General features: G+C 34.6%; 2 protein-coding genes across 2 annotated transcripts in view; one reads left to right on the top strand and one right to left on the bottom strand.

The window, feature by feature from the left end:
• LOC149566699 (uncharacterized) overlaps positions 1 to 19,827 on the bottom strand; it is a 79,177-nt gene that overhangs the window by 26,871 nt on the left and 32,479 nt on the right. The window lies entirely within an intron of this gene.
• LOC149566700 (uncharacterized) lies at positions 17,439 to 18,935 on the top strand. The gene is made up of 2 exons (XM_089820021.1): positions 17,439 to 17,868; positions 17,993 to 18,935. The coding sequence occupies exons 1-2, from the start codon at positions 17,663 to 17,665 to the stop codon at positions 18,543 to 18,545; spliced, it is 759 nt and encodes a 252-aa protein (XP_089676147.1). The 5' UTR covers positions 17,439 to 17,662; the 3' UTR covers positions 18,546 to 18,935.

Here is a 19,827-nt window from a genome sequence, read left to right as displayed (position 1 = left end):
ATTGTTCTAAAGGGCCTTGTACTTGGCGATGCTATACTAGATGATCATAGGATCGGGAGTTCTAGTATTTTGTGTCGCTGCATTCACCTTGATAACCATGGTGTTGCGTCTTTTGATAGCCTCTGACTCTATTTGATGAATTGTCCATTGTCATTTGAAAACTTGATGTGATCAAGCTTTTCTCTATCAAGTTGTTGTGAATTCTCCTTTGTAGATTGGCACGTTCTGGAATCTTTGACACTTTGAAAACCTTCTTGAAGGTGTCCGGATGTATACTCGAAATAACTTTCTATTAGTGCCTTTAATTTTTTTCTTTTTTTCTTTTTAAGTAAAGTGCTTGGCGCATTCCCACACAAACTCAAGTTCTCGAACAATCATTAGGAAAATGGTGACCAAATGAATTACCACTTCTTTGATTCAAAGCATGCCTTCTTTACTAGAGTCTTCACTCTTTATAGAAATTTTGGCATATCTCTACTTGCTTCAACTTGAAAGTTTCAATAGGATTGAATTCATCATTGGAAGATATGGATTCTGATTCCATGAGAATATTGGCAAAATGGATCTCTGAGGAACAGTATATTCGAAGTATTGATTAGATACTCATGGAACATAAGCAATGAATTGGACGTAATATGGAAAGTACATGTGAAGGGCTAAAATGGGACTTAGGAAGATGGATGGCATGTAAATGCATATGGGAAAAGGAAGAGTTCTTATAAAGATGCCTTGAGGAATGAAGGCTAGGCACATGGGAATGTGTGCAAATGATAAATTTTGACTTTAAAAGTGTGAACTTTAATCAAAAACAAGTTCTTTGGATGTCATTATACATAAAGTGAATTACATGTAAAATGAACATGCATTTAGGTTCGGAAGATGGAAATGCGTGTAATTGTAGATGAAGGGTGAGATTACATGTAATTGCATATTACGAAGTAATTGGAAAATATTTGCTTGATATTAACAAAGACCGAGATGTCAATTTATACAAAAGGTTGAACAATGTTTCCGTAAGAAACAATCGGAAAGAATAGAAACATTCTATTCTAAAAACAAAAAACTAAATATTAGAAACATTCTAATATTTATAGAAGATTACAATAGATAACCATTAGATACTAAACAGAGATAATAGAAACTATTTATTATCGTAATACCCTCCCTTAATGGTTAATCTATCCAGAGCACAAAGCTATCAAAAAATGTAAAAGGCAGATTTTGTCTACTCAAGGGGCTCCGCACTGTTCACTATGGGCTGCGAACCAGATTGCTTAGATAGGACAGCTAAGCACTTACAACATTCAACCTTCAGGTGCCCAAACTTGTGGCAATAGTTGCATTGAATGTTCTTCTAGAAGCCTTCTAAATTTGGAGCATAGGATGTCTACTGAGAAGACTGCTAATAGTACTTTGGATAACATTCCAAAACTTTGCAGATGGGTATAATGCTCCAAAACAAACTACAAAAAGTCATGATTGTCAGGAGAAAATCGAAAGAACCAAACACGATTTATGGGGTGAAAAATCAATCAAAACCGAACATGATTTTTGAGGTGAAAAATCAATCAAAACCCAACATGATTTTTGAAGTGAAAAATCAATCAAAATCTGATATGATTTTTGAGGTGAAAATTCAATCAAAACCCAACATAGTTTTTGAGGTGAAAAATCAATCAAAACCTAACAAATAATTTTTTAGGAAAAAATTAGAAACCTACACACAAAGGAATTTGACACAACTTTGTAAATTACAAAATCATAAATTTTTGAGGGAAAATTTATAGAAACCCACCAGAATTTTTGTTTGAGGAAAAAAATTATAAAAACCCATCAGAATTTTTAAGGGCAGCAAAACACAAGACTCTACATGGTAAAGGAACACATGCAAACAACATGCAAGTACATGCAACAAAAATGCGAGTACATGCAACCCCCAAAAAGTAGAGACCCATAAAACTTGAAGGATGACCCAAAAGAGAGCTCAAAAGTTCCAAAGAATATGTTATCGATTTCTGGATCGGCTGGCTCGAAAATTGAGGCACAAAAATCGAGGCACCCAGAAAAATCTGACAACCTAGTTGAGCTCTCGTAAAACCCACTAAGAATTTGGAATTAGAAAAAAAATTCGAAGCCAAAAATTAGGGTTTTGAACAAAAACGGCCCTGCTGCAAAAAAACCACAATGGCAGAAAAAATAGATGAATCTGGACAAAAATGGGCTGCAGAACCGAACCAGAAGTTGGTGAATTAAGATCTCTCAAAACAAAAACCCTAGTCGAATTATAGAGAGAGTTGGAAGCAAATGTGCATGTAAATAATTTCGAAAATAAAAGGTAGATAATTTCAACCAAGAAATTATAATAACTTTAAAAAAAATTTAAAGTGCTAGATTTGATACCATATTACGAAGTAATTGGAAGATATTTGCTTGATATTAACACAGACCGAGAGGTCAATTTATACAAGAGGTTGAATGATGTTTCCTTAAGAAACAATTAAAAGAATAGAAACATTCTTTTCTAGAAACGAAAAACTAAATATTAGAAACATTCTAATATTTACAAAAGATTACAATAGATAACCATTAGATACTGAACAGAGATAACAGAAACTATTTATTATCATAATATTGCATGTGGAGAATGAGATGCAGTGTGTCATAACATGGGAAGTGCAATTAGAATTACATGTAAGTGCTCTTGAAGTGTAATTGCATATGAAAGGAATGGATGCAATGTGTCTTGGCATGTAATGGCGAATATGGAATGAAACAATGCACTTGCATGAAGAGGTGGAAGGTGGAGTGAAGTAAAACATACTCAAGTTCTTGGGAAAGAACTTGCAATTTCTTCCAAACGAAGAAAAACGAAAAAGCAAACAAATAAACAATGAAAACAAGCACAAAAGAAACACGTACTTTTGATTTTAGACTCAAAAATGCCAAGAGGCAAGTTTCTTCAATATGCAAATTCGAATTTTGAATTTGGAAAAAAACCATAAGTATGAAAATGAGAATTTTCATCATATTTAAAGGCAAAATGCACTTTTCATAGCATATATATGGCCAAGTGTACAACTTCAAGCCAAAATATGCATGGAAATAACAATATAAGAATTAATTGATAAGCAAGTTTGAAAAAGTCCATTTACTTGGAGATCAAAGAGCCAAAATAGCAAGAATCATAGACTTTGAAGACCAATTCTTCTCCAAATTCAGGTTATCAAACAATAATTTGACTTCTTCCACACTTGTATTCAACAAATATTAATGAGCAATGAAAGGGTCGAATTTGACATGAGAATGCCAAAAATGTGGTCTCCAAAGGCAATAATGTGCATTAAAACTCAAAAACAACCTCTATTGATCCAAATATATGGGCTGGAAATGCAAAAACGTGGCTCACAGATGCATATAAATTGATCGCTTTTGGCTTGGGAATGCGAAAACGACTTCCCCAAATGCTAATACATGGATCCAAATGCAAAAAACGTGGCTTTAAAACACATAAAAGTGGATTAAAAAACCCAATTTTCTAGGCTTTTTTAGCAAAAACGTGATTCATAGAAAGAATGAAATGAAACATTTTTGACATCTAAAGGCAAAAATGTGTTCTTCAATAGCAAATATATGGATCAAAACCTCAAAACGACTTCTATTTGAGCCAAATGTGATCAAAATTGCCCCAAATCTAGACGTTTTTAACAAAAAAGTGGCTAAAAAATGCAAAAATCTTAGTCATTTTTGTTTTGGATATGCAAAATCATGAACCCCAAATGCATATATATGCATTAAAACTCATAAACACCCCCCTTGTGATAGATTTCAAGCCATTATATGGACAGATCTAAGTATTTTTTATGAAAAACATGTTCTTGGAGGAGGAAAATATCAAGTTTTTTGCCCTTGAATCTTCAATTTCGTGTTCTATGAGGGCATATGCATGTATTAAAGGCAAATCACACCTTTGGGAAGAGATTGCATGTTTTAAAAACATATAATAGAGTCCAAGAGCAAAATCGCACCTTTTGGGGTGCATTACATATTTCAAAATATGCTCACAAATGATCCTTAACCCCCAAATTTTGGAATGATAAAAGACTAGTGTAAAATCGCACTTTTTGGGGTGCATTACATATTTCAAAGACATGTAATAGAAGACCAAATGCAAATCGCACCTTTTGAGTGCATATGCATATTTTAAAATGTGCTCATAAATGATCCTTAGTGCAAAATCACACCTTTTGGGGGTCACTACATGTTTTGAAAACACTTAAATATGCATGTCTCACCTTTTGGGAGTCCCTACATATTTTAAAACATATGTATTTACATGTTTTATATGTTTTAAAATTGCCTTTTCATTCAAAATCATGGTTTCTAGAGGCAATTACATATTTTGATGTAATTATGCTTGTAGACATGTTATGCACAACTTAAGTGATGAATTAAGCACACATGCCAACTTAATTTTTGAAGAAATATTACTTAAATGGGTCATAAATAATATTTACACTATATAGATAAATATATAATGTGTAAATATCATTCAAAAAGTAATATTTACTAAGATAGTTAAATTTAAATTCAAAATTTAAATCAAATTATATAGTTAATATACTCAAGTGAAAAATTAAAAAGCAACTAAACTTAAAAATATAACATAAAGTGCTCTATAGTTAGTTAAGTGAAAAAATTAAATGATAAAGTAACTTAAAAACATAAAATGAAGTGTATTTATGCTATATTTTTCAGAAAGTGATGTCAACTTCAAAATATAACATGATATTTTAATTCATGCAGTTGCACCTAGAAAGCAATGACTTGAACAAAACCAAAAGACTAAAAGCCATCAAACACACTAAAAAATGCGAAAAGGGCTCAACAAACAGAATAACTAAAAAGACTTGATGAAAGCCTTCAGTAAAAGGATTCATTATATCAATTGGAATCGATTGGTTGATCAATACTAACCAATTAAATAATAAACTAAACTTGGAGAAATGAGAAACTAAGTTGACAAAGTTTCATACTATTACCTGCATTTTGTGGTGACAAAATGTAGGACAACATTATGAACAACGATGGTCATTGTCGAACTTCAGTTGCTGCTGACTTTTCCGTTGCTATGATTTGAGCCAAGAAAAGGCCTCTTGTTTCACATCAAGGTTTCTCTCACTATGTGGGACAATTAATTTTCCTTGCACCATTGGGTTTCTTCTCTTGCCAGTTCCAGTCAGATGTTGACTTAGCATCATCTTATAATGGCCATTTATGGATCACCGATTAAGCATTGTACATGTGTTTCTATCCTTGTTGTCAGTGTCCTTTATGATGGTGACCATTCGCAGTGGATTATAATCTTGCATTTTTGTAACTGACATTCATTAAAGTGATCGAACATCTCTTCAATGGTTGAAATTCATATATCTTCTCTGTTATCCAATCTATTCTTTTCGGCTCAGTGTTGAAGGCTTTGGAGAACTTTCTTCTATCTACTTGACTTTTCCAACAAATCAAATTCAATCCAGAATTGTCCTTCATTTTCAATTGTTTTTTTGGGCCAGATTTCAGGGTTTCTGCTGTAACTAGAGCAGCCAAAATGATGTCTATGTTTGGAGAGAAATTAACAACATTCGAGGACTCCGTGAAGGAGAGCAAGTATGGAATGTTCGGAAGGTATTTTTATTCTGATCCATTTTCTTCACTGTTTTCTATTCATTGGCTTTAAAATGTTTTGTTTTAAGTGAATTATAGATGACAAGTAAGGATTTGGGATTGAAGTTTTAATGACCAGTTTGTGTAGAAGCCAATGAAATATTTTTAGAGGTAAAATTTGATTTGATCTAGAATGGTTTTCAAGATTTTTTCTTTCCTCAGGGTATTTGCAATGCTAAATAAATGAGTAGAAGCAAGGATTCCTTGGTTCATTCAACAAAGTCATTCATCTAAGGATAAGCCACAAACATCCTAGCATTAAAGAAGCTTGGAAATATAATTGAGCAGTGAAAGATCAAAGTAGCAAATTCCCTTGCGATTTATCGTTTCAGTTTGGATGCTACACTGTGGGATACATGTTTTGAGAACAATTAAAGTTCTTTTGTAGTTTTGTGTATAAACTTTTGACACTGCCATGCCTCGAGCATAAGTTTCATGTAAAGTATAAGAGCAAGTCTGAGGAAATCCTTTTTATCAGTATCTAATGTGAAGTTGAGCTATATATATTTTTTATGTATCAGCACTTCTGTATCAAGGTTAATTCTCAACAGGGTCATTTGACGAGCATCTTTATGATTAGTCAATCATAGCTTGTTGCATGTACGACATGATTATCAGGAAGGATGTTTAGAGGTTGTTGACATATATTAAGTTGTGGCTTATAGGCGACAAAGTTAAATGGCAATCTACAGGTTACTGTGGTGCTCAAGTACTTGCGAGTAGTTTGTATACCAGCAAGCAAGAAATTGTTTGTGGTGAATTTCCCATTACTGAAGGAGATGCATAGTGTAAACGACAGGAGTTAGGTGTTGGTGGAGGCTTTGCATCTTCATTGGTGCATCTGCATACACAATTCAGCTGACAGTGATTACTCTGTTCTTCTTCTAATGAGAGGAAGAAAAGTTCAACATCAATGTTTGTAGCAAGATGGCTACAACGGTTGTTAAATGGCTTTTGGTTTGGCACCAACATAAAGATAAGCATTGTATTTTGTATAGTTCATGAATTTTATATAACTAAAGGTAGTTTCCTTTTGACATTGATATTTATGATAGGCTGATTTTATCTCTCTTGGCTGCAGTACAACAAGAAGCAATGAGATGAGGATATTGCTTTGATGATTTAATGGGAGATTTTCAGCTTCAGAAGAGGGTTACATCAGCTATTTTATTGTGGTGATCAAAAGTTGTCCCTGCTGAGAGGGAGTCTTTGTTGAGAGAAAATCTCAGTCATTCTTATACATGTTGTTAATGAGTTTTTCTCTATGACGAGTTAGGTATTGTAGAGATTCTTGTTGGAAACAAGTCTCAGCTCTGATTTTCCTTCTTGTTAATTATGAGTTCTTATTCATGTAAAATTAACGAAGTTGTATGGACAGCTATGATAACTCTTTCAATTATGAGAGAAATCATAGTGAACATCATGTAGAAAGAGTCCATGATGTCATCACGTTGAGAGATTCCATGATGGGAGTTGGATGTCATGTTGAGAGATTCCATGACAACATCACGTTGAGAGTCTATGATGTAAGTTGGTTGTGATTCTTGCAAGCCTATCATGTTGAGTGATTCCATGATTTTTAGATATTAGTAAGTTAATTGTTCTTTTATTGTCATGTTGAGAGAGTCCATGACTGACAAATTTAGTAAATTTCATATTTGCTAAGAGGAAAAGCCCTTGTACCACCCTCTGCATGGTTGAAGTTATGACTTTAATTTTATGTGCTTATAAAGTAACTATGGTGAATTATGTTAAGCTGAGATAACATGATTTAATGAGAATCTATATGATGGAAAAATTAATATTAACATCTTTGGTTGCAGCTATGAGTGCCTGCTTTACTAAAGATCTCACATGTATCTTATAAATACCTGTTGTATAAATTCTATCCATCTACATGGCCCAATCCACTGGAGCATTTTAAGCGCATATATACTATGCATGATGCTTGACCTTATCCTACTAGTGACAAAGCTACTTAAAACCCTCTAAAGAAAATGTCTTTATACAACTTGGGCGTGGTTCTCTCTCTCTCTCATATATATATATATATATATATATATATATATATATATTCTCCCAGTCCAACTGCATAGCTATAATATAGGTACTATTTGATCCAACAATAGCTCGCAACTATGCCATGTAACTATCAATTCTTGCACTGTTGGAGATGTAACAACCTCTTTAAAATAAGGCTCATCAAAAGCAGTTATTGTGTTATCATCCAATTCTACAAGAACCAAGCCTTATTGATGTTTAACTCAACACCAGACGTCATTCAGTCATTGACGTTATCCAATCTTATGACTCTAACATCTCTCCAGCATTAAAGTGAGCTTCATCATCAAAAGCTTCCTCCTCTTCAATCCCAATACAACATGTTTAGCATAAAAGAATGTTTTAGCACCACATTAGCATTTAATAGTACTTTTCACCAGCATTTATCGGTATCCAAATACTTAAGAGTTTTCAAAGACCCAATGCTTCACAAATTAAAATGTCTGAATACACAGAAAATGAATGTACCATAGCTCTATGAGCATGTCTGAAGAAAAATACAATCCAAAAGCATCTAAATTGTTTCAAAAACAGCAAAGAGCGCAACTAAATAAAATCCCTCCAGTATGAGACTAGCGATCTGTGGTAAGCGTGAAAAGAGATGCTTATTGCCTCTCTTCCATCTCTTCATAACTTAAATGAATTTTGCAATTCTATCTTTAAAGTTCTTTCCCATTTCCCTAGGATTTTTTGTGGGCTTCAAATTGGATTTAGTACCAATTGTATAATGAGCGATAAATAATAAAAGCTATGGAACTATCAGTATGCTAGAGACAAAACTTAAGTTGTTGATTCAGGTTCTAGTTTGAGTTCGTGGGTTCGGGCAACACACAAAATTCTCATTTGGGATCGTGGGTGGGTTCTTGTGTGTGTGTGTAAATAAGAGAAACGTGCCTAATTGCAAAACTAAGTCATTTCGTAGTATGAATATATGTTGCTTGATCATTGATCAATGCCAAATGTCAAAGATAAACATTACATATTCACTCATTAATCTATGTTCATGATAGTAAAGAGAACATTAAATACTCCCTCATTAATCTATGTTCATGATTGTAAAAAATATTATTTAAAAAAACATTCATTTAAGTTGTTTTATTTCACTTTTTGGACCTTATTGCCAAGGGCCCTCTCAGGTTTGTCGTGGATCCGCCCGAGTTCGCGGTAGGGTCTAAACCCAATATAGTGGGTTGAAACTAATGAAAACAAATATCAGTACAAGATCAATGTCATAAAACAAATTAAACTAGCAGAGTGGGTTTAACCGTTGAGGAAACTCCATAGTTACGCGTACTCGAGCTAGAGTAGAACTGAGATGGGTGACCTCCCAAAAAGTATTGGTGCTTCGCCTCTATGAGCATCACCTAGATGCAATAAGCGTTGAGTGTTCCAATTATTCTCATGCGAGATGTGTTCATATGAGCCACTACTATGAAACATAGGTCAATGAGTTTAACTCGATAAACTACAAAGTTAAATCCTGATGGCGATATCTCAATTTGACTTTTTGTGGAAAATATCTCTGACTTATCAATTGATGAGCTTAAGGGGCTTTCTACTGAATGGCTAATAAGGCACAACACATGTTGAAGGTTTTGCAACTGGGGTTGCAAGTAGAGTGGGTTCAACCATGGAGGAAACTTTGTAATTAAACAATCTCGAGCTAGAGTAGTACTGGGATAGGTGACCTCTCGAGAAGTCTCGGTGCTTCACCTCTGTGGGCATCGCCTAGATGCAATGAGTGCTAAGTGTTCCATTTATTTTCATGAAAGATGGGTTCGTATGAACTACTACTCATGAAACAAGGATCAATGAGTTTGACTCAAAAAACTACACAAGTGATTATGGATAGCAATATCACAATTTGGCATGCTATGGAAACTATATCCTACTTAAAGACTAGCACTACTAGAAATAGAGTTGATGAAAATAAATATCAATACATAATCAATGTTACAAAACAAATCAAACTAGTGCAAGATAGCACAAGCACAGTTAAGCAATACATGATTGATTGTACTCAACTAAATACCCCACGAAAACAAATATCATGGCCAAACAGTATCAACAAAAGGAACTCGAACAATATTCTTAATTTCATAAACTTCATAATCATCCCTCTTGTTGTGAATCTGCACTGCATCACTTTTGCAACACATTCTTATCAAGAATTATTTTTAGAGTCGAACCAACTAATTCAAACACATAAATTCTCCCAATTACATAGCATAGCTTAACCTCTAATCTTAACAACATTTAGTCATATCCAAAAGAAAATCCATCCCAAATGAAAATGGACACTGTAAGTAAGAAAATTATTTTCCTCAGAGCAGATCATCATATCAGAAATTTCAAAATAGACGGGTGAATCTATTTTAAGTGCCAATGTTTTATTGCTTCCATATATGTTTCACACATTTGTTGTTGTAAAACTAGATTAGGCTTTCTATGCTTCCAAATGCTAAGTAGTTGAATCGGCCCTCCCTATTGATAGACTTTGGAAATGAATCAATTCAGAGTCTAAAACGGAATCAAATCTCTATGGGTACGAACAGGGTTTGATTTTTTGGAGTATGAAACCTCTCAAAAAAATTGAATCGAACCAAAATGATTCACAAATTAATGATGTGATTCAGCATCGACTCAAAGTCAGTAAAGTTGTAGGTTTGACTTTAAAAGGAGAAAACCTTGAAATTTGCTCTTATCATGCTGCTGCAATTTCCTTTGTTTCATGCAGCTGGAGATGACATCGTTGTTTCACATGACTACAGACGACGGACATACACAAGCAACCACAAACATACATCCGCAAGCAACCATAGCAAACCAGCACAGACAAAGAAAAGCGAATATCAAAGCATACAAAGGATAGCAGAGGATACGCAGAGGTGACGAGTATATCAACTAAGCTATTTCATTTTAAATTTATTTTGTTTACATAAACTTTAAACATTAGAATATATTATGTAGGAATAATAAATAGGGATGCATAATATGATAATGCTATGAATTATTTTGTTTATAGAAACATTGAGCTTAAATTTCATATTAAATATTAGGTATTAAGATGACAAGGAAAGAAATTGCTCTAATAAATTTCTTATAATATAATTTATTTTGTTTATTAAAAAAAAAATCCAATATTTGTGATTTTAGTAGTATTTCTATATAGTAATATGATATATATTAACAATAAACTAATAATTAATTTGTTGTATATTTTAGTCTAAGATTTAAACTTAAAAATTAAAAATAAACTTGAAATATTTTAAGTTTATAGATTTCCATTATTTTTCCATGTAAATTGTAGTATTACATTTATATATCAATAATTTATTATGCATACTTATTTAAATTTAACTGAAATTATTTGTTTTAAAAGCTTTTCTAAATTTATTGCAGGGTGCTATTTTTACAGAAGCTATTCAAATTTACCATGGCATTCACTACTACATTCACTATCAATCCAGCTTCACCAATATGGAGAAATACAAAAATATTAGAACATGTTCCAAGTGGAGGGACATGTATTTCGATATGTTGTGAGTGTGATGTGATGTGATATGTACAAGTTCCTAAAGCCAAGTGAAAGGGCACTTCTGTGAAATCATTGGAAAGAGAATCAAATTTTGTCCAGGAAAAGATAAAGTACATACACCAGCTTCCAAAGTAGCAGCATCCATTAAGGAACACGAGGACGCAGATGAAAGGGTTTAAAGTAGGTTGAGGCATCCATTGCCTAAAGGAATGGGCTCACAGAAGTCACATGCTTCATCTTCTCATTGTCACACAACTAGTGTTGCTCCTGATATTGTGATAGAAAGCCATCCATATATGAGAATAAATGAAGATGAGGCTAGTTATCCAAAGAGATCAAAAGGGCATTAGAGATAGCATTTAATAATCATGCTAGAGATATTGTTGACCAAGCAATTGTTAGGTGCCTCTATGCAACCAGTTTATCATTCAATGTTGTTTGATCACCCTAAACACAAGACAAGGTAAGAAAAATAAATGAAACTCCAAAGGGGTACGCAAGCCTAGGTTATGAGGTGTATACCACTTTATTGACGATTCAAGTCAAACACAGAGAAACTTCAGTAGCTCCCATTAAGGCCTCATGCAAAGAAACAGGTATCTATTACTTCCTATGGGTGGAAGGATGCAATTAAATAGGTCCTGCATTAATGTGATTGCAATGTGCACTAAAGGGGCAATGTTTCTAAAAGTTGTTGATTGTGAGAGCCAAGTGAAGGATGCACAATTTAGTGCTGACATTCTTATACAGTGAGTAATGAAGTGGGTCCACAAAATGTTGTCCAAGTTGTTACGAATAATGCAAAGAACTGTAGAGCAGCTGATATTTTAGTTGAGACACAATTCCCACATATATTTTGGACACCTTGTGGCATACCTTCACTCAACCTCATGCTATAGAAGTTGGGTACTAAAATATCTCGGGTTAAAGAAGAGTGTGATAAAGCTCAAGAGATCCAAATGTTCATAACAAACCACCACTTCTCCCAAGCTATTTGTAGATCATTCTCACGATTAGAGCTATTGAAGGAAATTCAAATTTCAAACAATCCAATTTTATATAATATTTTAGTAATTTAGCTCAACAAAATTATATAAATACATATTATTCTTTATTTTTAGTTACTTACTTTTCTATTTTCAAATAGGTTGCTGAGACTAGATTTGCATCAAATTCAATTGTCTTGAGACAGCTTGTTAATGTTTGAGAGGCACCTTATGCTATGGTCATCAACCAAGAATGGAACATATGGAGGCAGTCCATTACTGAGAGAGCAACAAATGTCAAGCAAAGGCATTTGGATGACACTTGGTGGGATTGTGCAGAATACCTTCTTAGTTTAACAAAGCCCATCTTAGGTATGATTCGCTTTACTGACATAGATAAGCCACACCCCACTCCATCTTCTTGCTTTGAGTCCCAAAAGTTACATTGAAGAAATTCTTACTATGCCAACAAGGGTGCCACCATATCATGATGCAAAAGTAGGTGACGAGTTTAGGAAAATTGTTACAGACCTCTTCCTTGATAATGAAATGGAGGATGCAATTACAAGTGAATTTGTTGATTTTGCATCAACCATTGGTCATAGTCCTACCGCTCTTCGTAACAAGTATAGGAAGGATGCTCACTCTTGGCGGTACCTGAATGGCCACAAATCGCCACACCTTCAACTTCTCGCGATCAAAGTTTTATCACAAGTTTATGAATTTTTATCCACTCTCTTAACGAGGTTGTCATTTTGAATTTACTATTTGTCATTTGATTTACTAAAATTTTAGAGACTTTAATGAGATTCACCTTTTCTTTAAAAGGTTGCTAGTTCATTTTCTGCTGAACGAAATTGGAGTACATACTCCTTCATCCATTCAGTGAAGTGCAATTGGTTGGCATCAACCAAAGATGAGGATTTAGTCTCTGTGCATTCAATCTTGCACCTTCTTACTCACAAAACTGATTAGTACAAGGGGCAACAAAGTTGTGGCTTGTAGAACCAGAGAGTCCTAACTTGCATCTCTCTATTGCTGCACAATCTTTAAAATTGCAGGATTTAAGTAGCCAACATAAGTAACAGTGAAGTTCAATCGTCTAATGTCAATGTTGAGGACAATCTTGATATTGATGATGACCCATATGGTTTTTATTAGCAAACCAATTTGTTGCATCCCAAATTTTGACCTAATTTTAAATTTATTTATAGTCGTTAGATTGAATGGATTTTCTTTCATAATCATGTGAAGAGGGTAGTTAAATATATCCGTTGTATTCATTATGTTAATTGTTTAATGAAGATGGTCGTTATCCATTGTTTGTCATGTGATGTTTAGCAGTTGCTTGATTTTGGAATTATGGTTGATAATTAAATTCTTTATCCATATTAAATGGTATTATAGAATTATTATGGAACTTGTTACTATCGTAGAAATATTGCACGGGTGATTGCAGGAGAAGATGAGGGGGAGAAGCCTTGCTAAACGAGATCAACAGAATGGGATACTAACTTAGTCCAATTATCAAGTTGACAGGTATGACCTTTAATTGCCATGAAAGGTCCTAAGAACTTGAACATCAGGATAGAATCGATGGAACCACATGAGCTATTAAATAAACATTTAAAACATTAATTATTTTAATTAAAAATAATGCATACCTCAAATGGTTTTTTATTGATTTTTCCACCACATCATTACAATGTATACCTATGTACGTGCACATGGATATAGGAATAAAAGTGACCATAATATTATTTTAATAAATAATATGATACCACCTCATTAGTACATCTACGTGCAAGTAGATAGATATATATTATAATTAATCTTGATTTATAACCTTCAAATCTTTTTCCATATTTATTCAATTTCATTATAAACCCAAAATGCACATTTGGCATATTCTTGGCAATCAAGAGCCAAGTCTTTTCTTTATAAGTTAAGGCTTCTTGGAAGCCAAAGAGACTTCAAATACCTTTTTATATTATGAGCCAAGAGAGATCATGAGCATATAAACATATCACCCAATTTCTTTTCATAGCACCCGATTTCTTTTCATATCATCTGATACTCTGCATATATCACACGATATTCCTACAATACATCACCTGATAACTATTGCATTTTTCTTTGCAACGTTTTGCCTTTTTATTGATATTTTGCTGAAGACGTAATTAATAATCACACTGAGTTTGCGCCTGAAGATTTATTCCGTGGAAGAGCTGATTATTAGCATCCAGCAAGACTCCATTTTATTTCCAGATTTTACCAGGTTATGTGGTTGTCCATATCCCAAGCATTGCAATATGTTTTATTATCAGATATTACTGCATTCCGAATATTATAGCAGTAAGATATTGTTCCAAATTATGATATAAATCATCTTTGCTTAAATATCATCAGTTAGACCCTCTCTAGGACAGAACTATTTATGGTGAATAAAAGTCAAGTATCCATGACATGATATCATAATTTATTTATGCCATTGAAAGTCAGAATCAAATGATATTTATTCTGTAAGTCTTAAAGATTACATTTCTCAAATCACAGATTGTGATAAGCTAGAAACATATAATATTCTTGTATTAGTTGAGTATCAACAGACAAAGCCGACTGCTTAGAGATTCGAGCACCTAGGACTCATCGACTGTATATCCATGGAAAAGGTGAAGAGGTGAGATGGAATCTGAAATAACATTGAAATAAAAGTTAAATATGACATAACAATTTTAAATTAAATTCATTTAATAGCTCTTGCTTGTTCATACTATTGTTTCCTTGTTGTCAAGTCGAGCGGTGGTGATCGGGTCATTGAACCCATCAGAAAACCTTGGCCAAGGTCATTAAAGGCATATTTGTCATCTATGATCGCTTGATGTCAGTAGTGTCAATTATTCAAACATGTCCGTCCATACTTGTGCGGACATTCTAAGCATCGAAATGCTCAGGTGGTTGGACTAAAAGTATTTCAAGCCTGATCCTAGGGTAGGGAGGGCCTTTCTATTCAATAGATTGTGTGGGGATGAATATAGTCCGAGGTTGGGAGATTAAGCCTAAGTTAATGCTTCTCCTCTTACCGAAAGCCGAGGCTTGCACAACCAATTAAAGACTCACCAGACACTTCTCGTATATTCTTCTTTCTATTTCATGAATGCATTTACTTTACTTGTATACAAGGAAAGATAGTAAATCGTTATTTCAGTTATTATAGTTATTATAGTCGATCATTGTTATAGTTATTTCAGTTGATCATTATCATAGTTATTTCAATTAATCGTTATTACAGTTGACCATTGCTACAATTATTTCAATTGATCGTTATCATAGTTATTTCAGTTAATCGTTATTACAGTTATTATAGTTGATCATTGTTACAGTTATTTCAGTTGATTTTTATCTATGTTCCCCGGGGACGCGTACCCGGCCTAAAACCCCCCGTTTCGGAGACGGGGACGTCTCGAGGACAGGGGGACGGGTATGGGACGTCCCCCAGCCGTCCCCAAATTCCCTTTTTTTGCAGGGGACGTCCACAAAACTTGGGGACGTGGGGGGGACAAAAGGGGGACGGCCAATCGTCCCCGGTACGGAAAGGGGACGTCTAGCCGTCCCCCGACCATATCGGGTACGGCCGGCCGTCCCCCTTTTTTGCAAACTCAAAACATTAAATAAAAAAAACATTTGTTGTGTCTTTTTTGATCGGCTAGTGGGCCCCACTCCTCCAAAAACCCTAAAATGTATATAACTCAACACATTTAAATTGTTTTAACCATTCTTTGGTTTTCATTTTATGTTGCAACCGGCTGAAGTTTTCATTTTGCAAGTAGAGGAGGTAATAGTTTTGCTTCCAAGAGCTTGACCAAGGGTTTGATCTTCTATTTTGTCCACCAAGTAAGTATAAAACTCTTTGTGCTTTCATTTATCATTTTTTTAATAAATTTGTAGCTTGCAAAGTCTGATTTATTTTTATTTTTTTATTGTTTCAGCTCATATATCTATTCAATTGCATATTTAAACACAATGAGCAACAGTGAGAGTACAAGTAGTAGTAGTGAAGAAGAAAATGTAGAGGTTGATGTTGTTACTAGTGACACTAGGCAAAAACCCAATCCTAAAGCTGATTTGTTTAAATGCCCTTCCAACATTATGAAGAATTTTACAAAGGGTCCTTTCAATAGAAAAAAACCTCTTTTCCAATATGTCACACCTAGGCCAAAAGATAAAAAGAATTCGGGAGGGACTAAGGTGTGGGATTGTCATGTTTGTCTTGATGATTTCAGGGGCAGCTATACAAGAGTGAAGTCACATTTTTTAGGTGTTACATGCCAAGGAGTCGAAGCTTGTCCTAACCTAACCGATGAACAAAAATTAGAATGTCAAAGATTGCACTTAGAGGCTGAAATGGAAAGGCAAAATTTGACAGTGACATCACCATCCATTCCCTCACAATCATCTAGGCATATTTCATCCACCATTGGTACTAGTGGCAGCCCTAGTGGATCTAGAGGGAAGAGAAAGATAAGTAGCAGTGAGAACGGCTCGGTGGAAAGTATGTTTAATGCACAGGCAAAGGAGAAGTGTGAGGCATCCATTGGTAAATTCTTTGTTGCTAATGGTATCCCATATAATGCAGCCCGTTCCACTTATTATAAACAAATGGTGAAAGATATTATGAGCATGAATTCCTCATTTGTGCCCTCCGGTGAGCATAAGCTACGAACCACTATCCTAGATGAAGAGTACTTAAAGGTTGTTTTATTATTTGAGGATATGAGATGCACTTGGGTTAGGACAGGCTGCTCTATTGTGATGGATGGGTGGACCGATGTTAGACATCGGCCACTCATCAATATCATTGTCACATCCCCTGTTGGCTCTTATTTTTTGAGAGTCATAGATTGCTTAGGAAAGAAGAAGGATGCAGATTTTCAGTTCACCATTTTGCGAGATGCCATAGAGGAGATTGGGCCCTCTAATGTTGTACAGGTTATCACAAATTCTGCACCTGTGTGAAAATCAGCAGGTTTGATGATAAAGGGTGCTTATAGGCACATATTTTGAACCCCTTGTTGTGTTCATTCCTTGAACAATGCATTGAAGGACATAGGGAAGATTGAATGGATGAAGCAAGCGGTGCTAGAAGCTAGAGAAGTGCAAATATTTATTTGCAACCACCACACTTCACTTGCTCTATTCAGGTCCTTCTCTAAGAAGGAGTTCCTCAAACCAGCCGAGACAAGGTATGTCAATTATAATTATAGTTTACTTTTAGTTTGTTTTAACTTTAAGTTATTTAAAAAAATTATTTATAAGTTTACTTACATGTGATGCTTTTTGTTTTAAATTTTAATCATTAATGTTTAAGTTTAAATTTTTAATTTTTAATTGTTGCTATAGGTATTGCACATATTTCATCTTGATGGAGAGGATGATTGAGGTGTATGAGGCCTTTCAATTGATGGTAGTGAATCCAAAGTGGGGACGATGGCCTCATTCTAAGTCCACTGAAGGAAAAGCGGTGAGGCAAAGGATCCTTGATGAGAGTTGGTGGTCCACAATGAAGTAAGTTGTTGGTTTTTAAATTTACTATTAGTCTTTTGCTTGCTGATTTTCCTACTAATAATCTTAAAATTCTTAAAATTCTAATTCTGATTTTTTTTTTTTTTTTGGCATTTTGATCTTGCAGATACATTTGCTCTGTCATAGCACCCATTGTTGATGTCATTAGATATGCTGATACTGATGCTCCTAGTTTAGGAGAGATCTATGAGACTATTGACAGCATGTTGGGTAAGATGAAGAGAATTGTTGCGGCAAAAGATCCTACATTGGACTTTTATGAGGAGCATATTAGGCCTATTGTGACGCGGAGGTGGAACATAATGAATGCCCCGCTTCATATGGCAGCATTTGCTCTAAATCCCAAATGGTATGCACAGTTGGGTGGAAAGGGCCTCCCATGTGATGATCCTGAAGTTTTGGATGGCTTCACAAAAGCAATTGATAAGATGTATTCAGCTCAAGATGCCTCTACTCTTCGTGCACAGTTCCTTGACTTCACCAACCTTCGTGGCCCAAACTTGGGTAAGCCACAAGCAAGGTTGGATAGAGTTGTTTTGGCACAGAGGAATCCTATTGGATGGTGGACTTGGCATGGGAGAGATACACCTGAGTTAAAGATACTTGCCGGTTGCCTCCTTTCACAGGTTGCTAGTTCTTCAGCTGCAGAGAGGAACTAGTCCACATATTCATATATCCACTCTATCAAGAGGAATAGACTTACCTCTAAAAGAGCGGAGAAGCTAGTGACAGTGCATCATGCTCTTCGACTTGCCGATCACCAGACTCCAGAGTATAGGCAGACACCAGCTTTGCGATGGGATGTTGAGTCTGAGGATGTGGCCCAGATAGATGAGGATGACATAGCACCAGGACTGGTTGGGGTTCCATTAGATGAGACTACGCTTCCTGTGGAGGATGACAATGAGGAGGATTCTGATTTTGATGCCATGGATTAGTAGAGGCAGAATAAGAGCAGCAGTTTGCTTCATTTTCTATGTTTTGCTTTTTATGTTGAACATGAACATGATTATGATACATTGGTTATATGATACTTATTACTTTATGGCAGCCTATAGCTTTGGACATATTTTGATTTTGATTTTCAGATTTATGATTTATCATGCTTATCATTATGAGTCTTATGATATTGACAATGGTTAATAACTTAATGTTCATTGTTCAGTGTTCTCTGATATTGTATTGATATGCATTTTGAGAATTGGATACTAAAATACTAAATAGTAAAATACTAAAACCGGATATTATTTCATAGATGGCATTCAAATGTTGGATGTTATGGTTCTATAATGTTTAAATGACATGCTTTGTGCTTAGTTTCATATGGATGACATGTATATTTACAAATTTCAATATATATACTATATTTTAAAATTTTCCTATATATATAGCCGTCCCCGTCCCCCCCCCCCCCCCCCGTTCCCAAAATCGCCAAAAAAATTTTCCGTCCCCGAAACCCGTCCCGCTGTCCCCTGCCGTCCCCGTACCGGAAACTTGGGGGAACATAGATTTTTATCATAGTTATTTCAGTTAAGTTTTGCTGATCATTGGTAGTTAAAAGCAATTAATGTCTCATGAAAAGGAATTCAATATATTTTGTTCAATAATTAGTTGAGAAAAACTCTTTCTAGATCACCTTTATTTTATTATGAAAATCTGTTTGTTACATGATCAGTGATTACTAGTATTATTTCTATGTTAAACAACAATTATATATCATGACACTCTAATTTGATCTTTTTGATATCGAAAACTGAATTTCAATTTAAACTAGTTATGTTTCAAAATCTGAAATTTGTAATGGTTTTGTTTAGCTACTAGAATATCTATTGGTATGTGAATTCAAAACTTCATTTGTTTTTTTGCAGCGCGTATATTTATAATAACCTGCCATATACATGCATTGGTGTTGGTATGTTTTCTAACCACGCGTACAGTCAC

This window comes from Cupressus sempervirens, chromosome 3 (genome assembly GCF_028749045.1).
Source record: "Cupressus sempervirens isolate cs-2001-9-10 chromosome 3, ASM2874904v1, whole genome shotgun sequence".
Classification (NCBI taxonomy): domain Eukaryota; kingdom Viridiplantae; phylum Streptophyta; class Pinopsida; order Cupressales; family Cupressaceae; genus Cupressus; species Cupressus sempervirens.
The sequence above is the reverse complement of the archived record's forward strand: the minus strand, read 5'-3'. Positions and strand labels throughout refer to the sequence as shown.

Coding starts and splice junctions, on each gene's coding strand:
- LOC149566700 (XM_089820021.1), top strand. CDS start 17,663: ATGTTTAAGTTTAAATTTTTAATTTTTAATTGTTGCTATAGGTATTGC. Junction 17,869..17,992: donor AGTTGGTGGTCCACAATGAA/GTAAGTTGTTGG, acceptor TTGATCTTGCAG/ATACATTTGCTCTGTCATAG.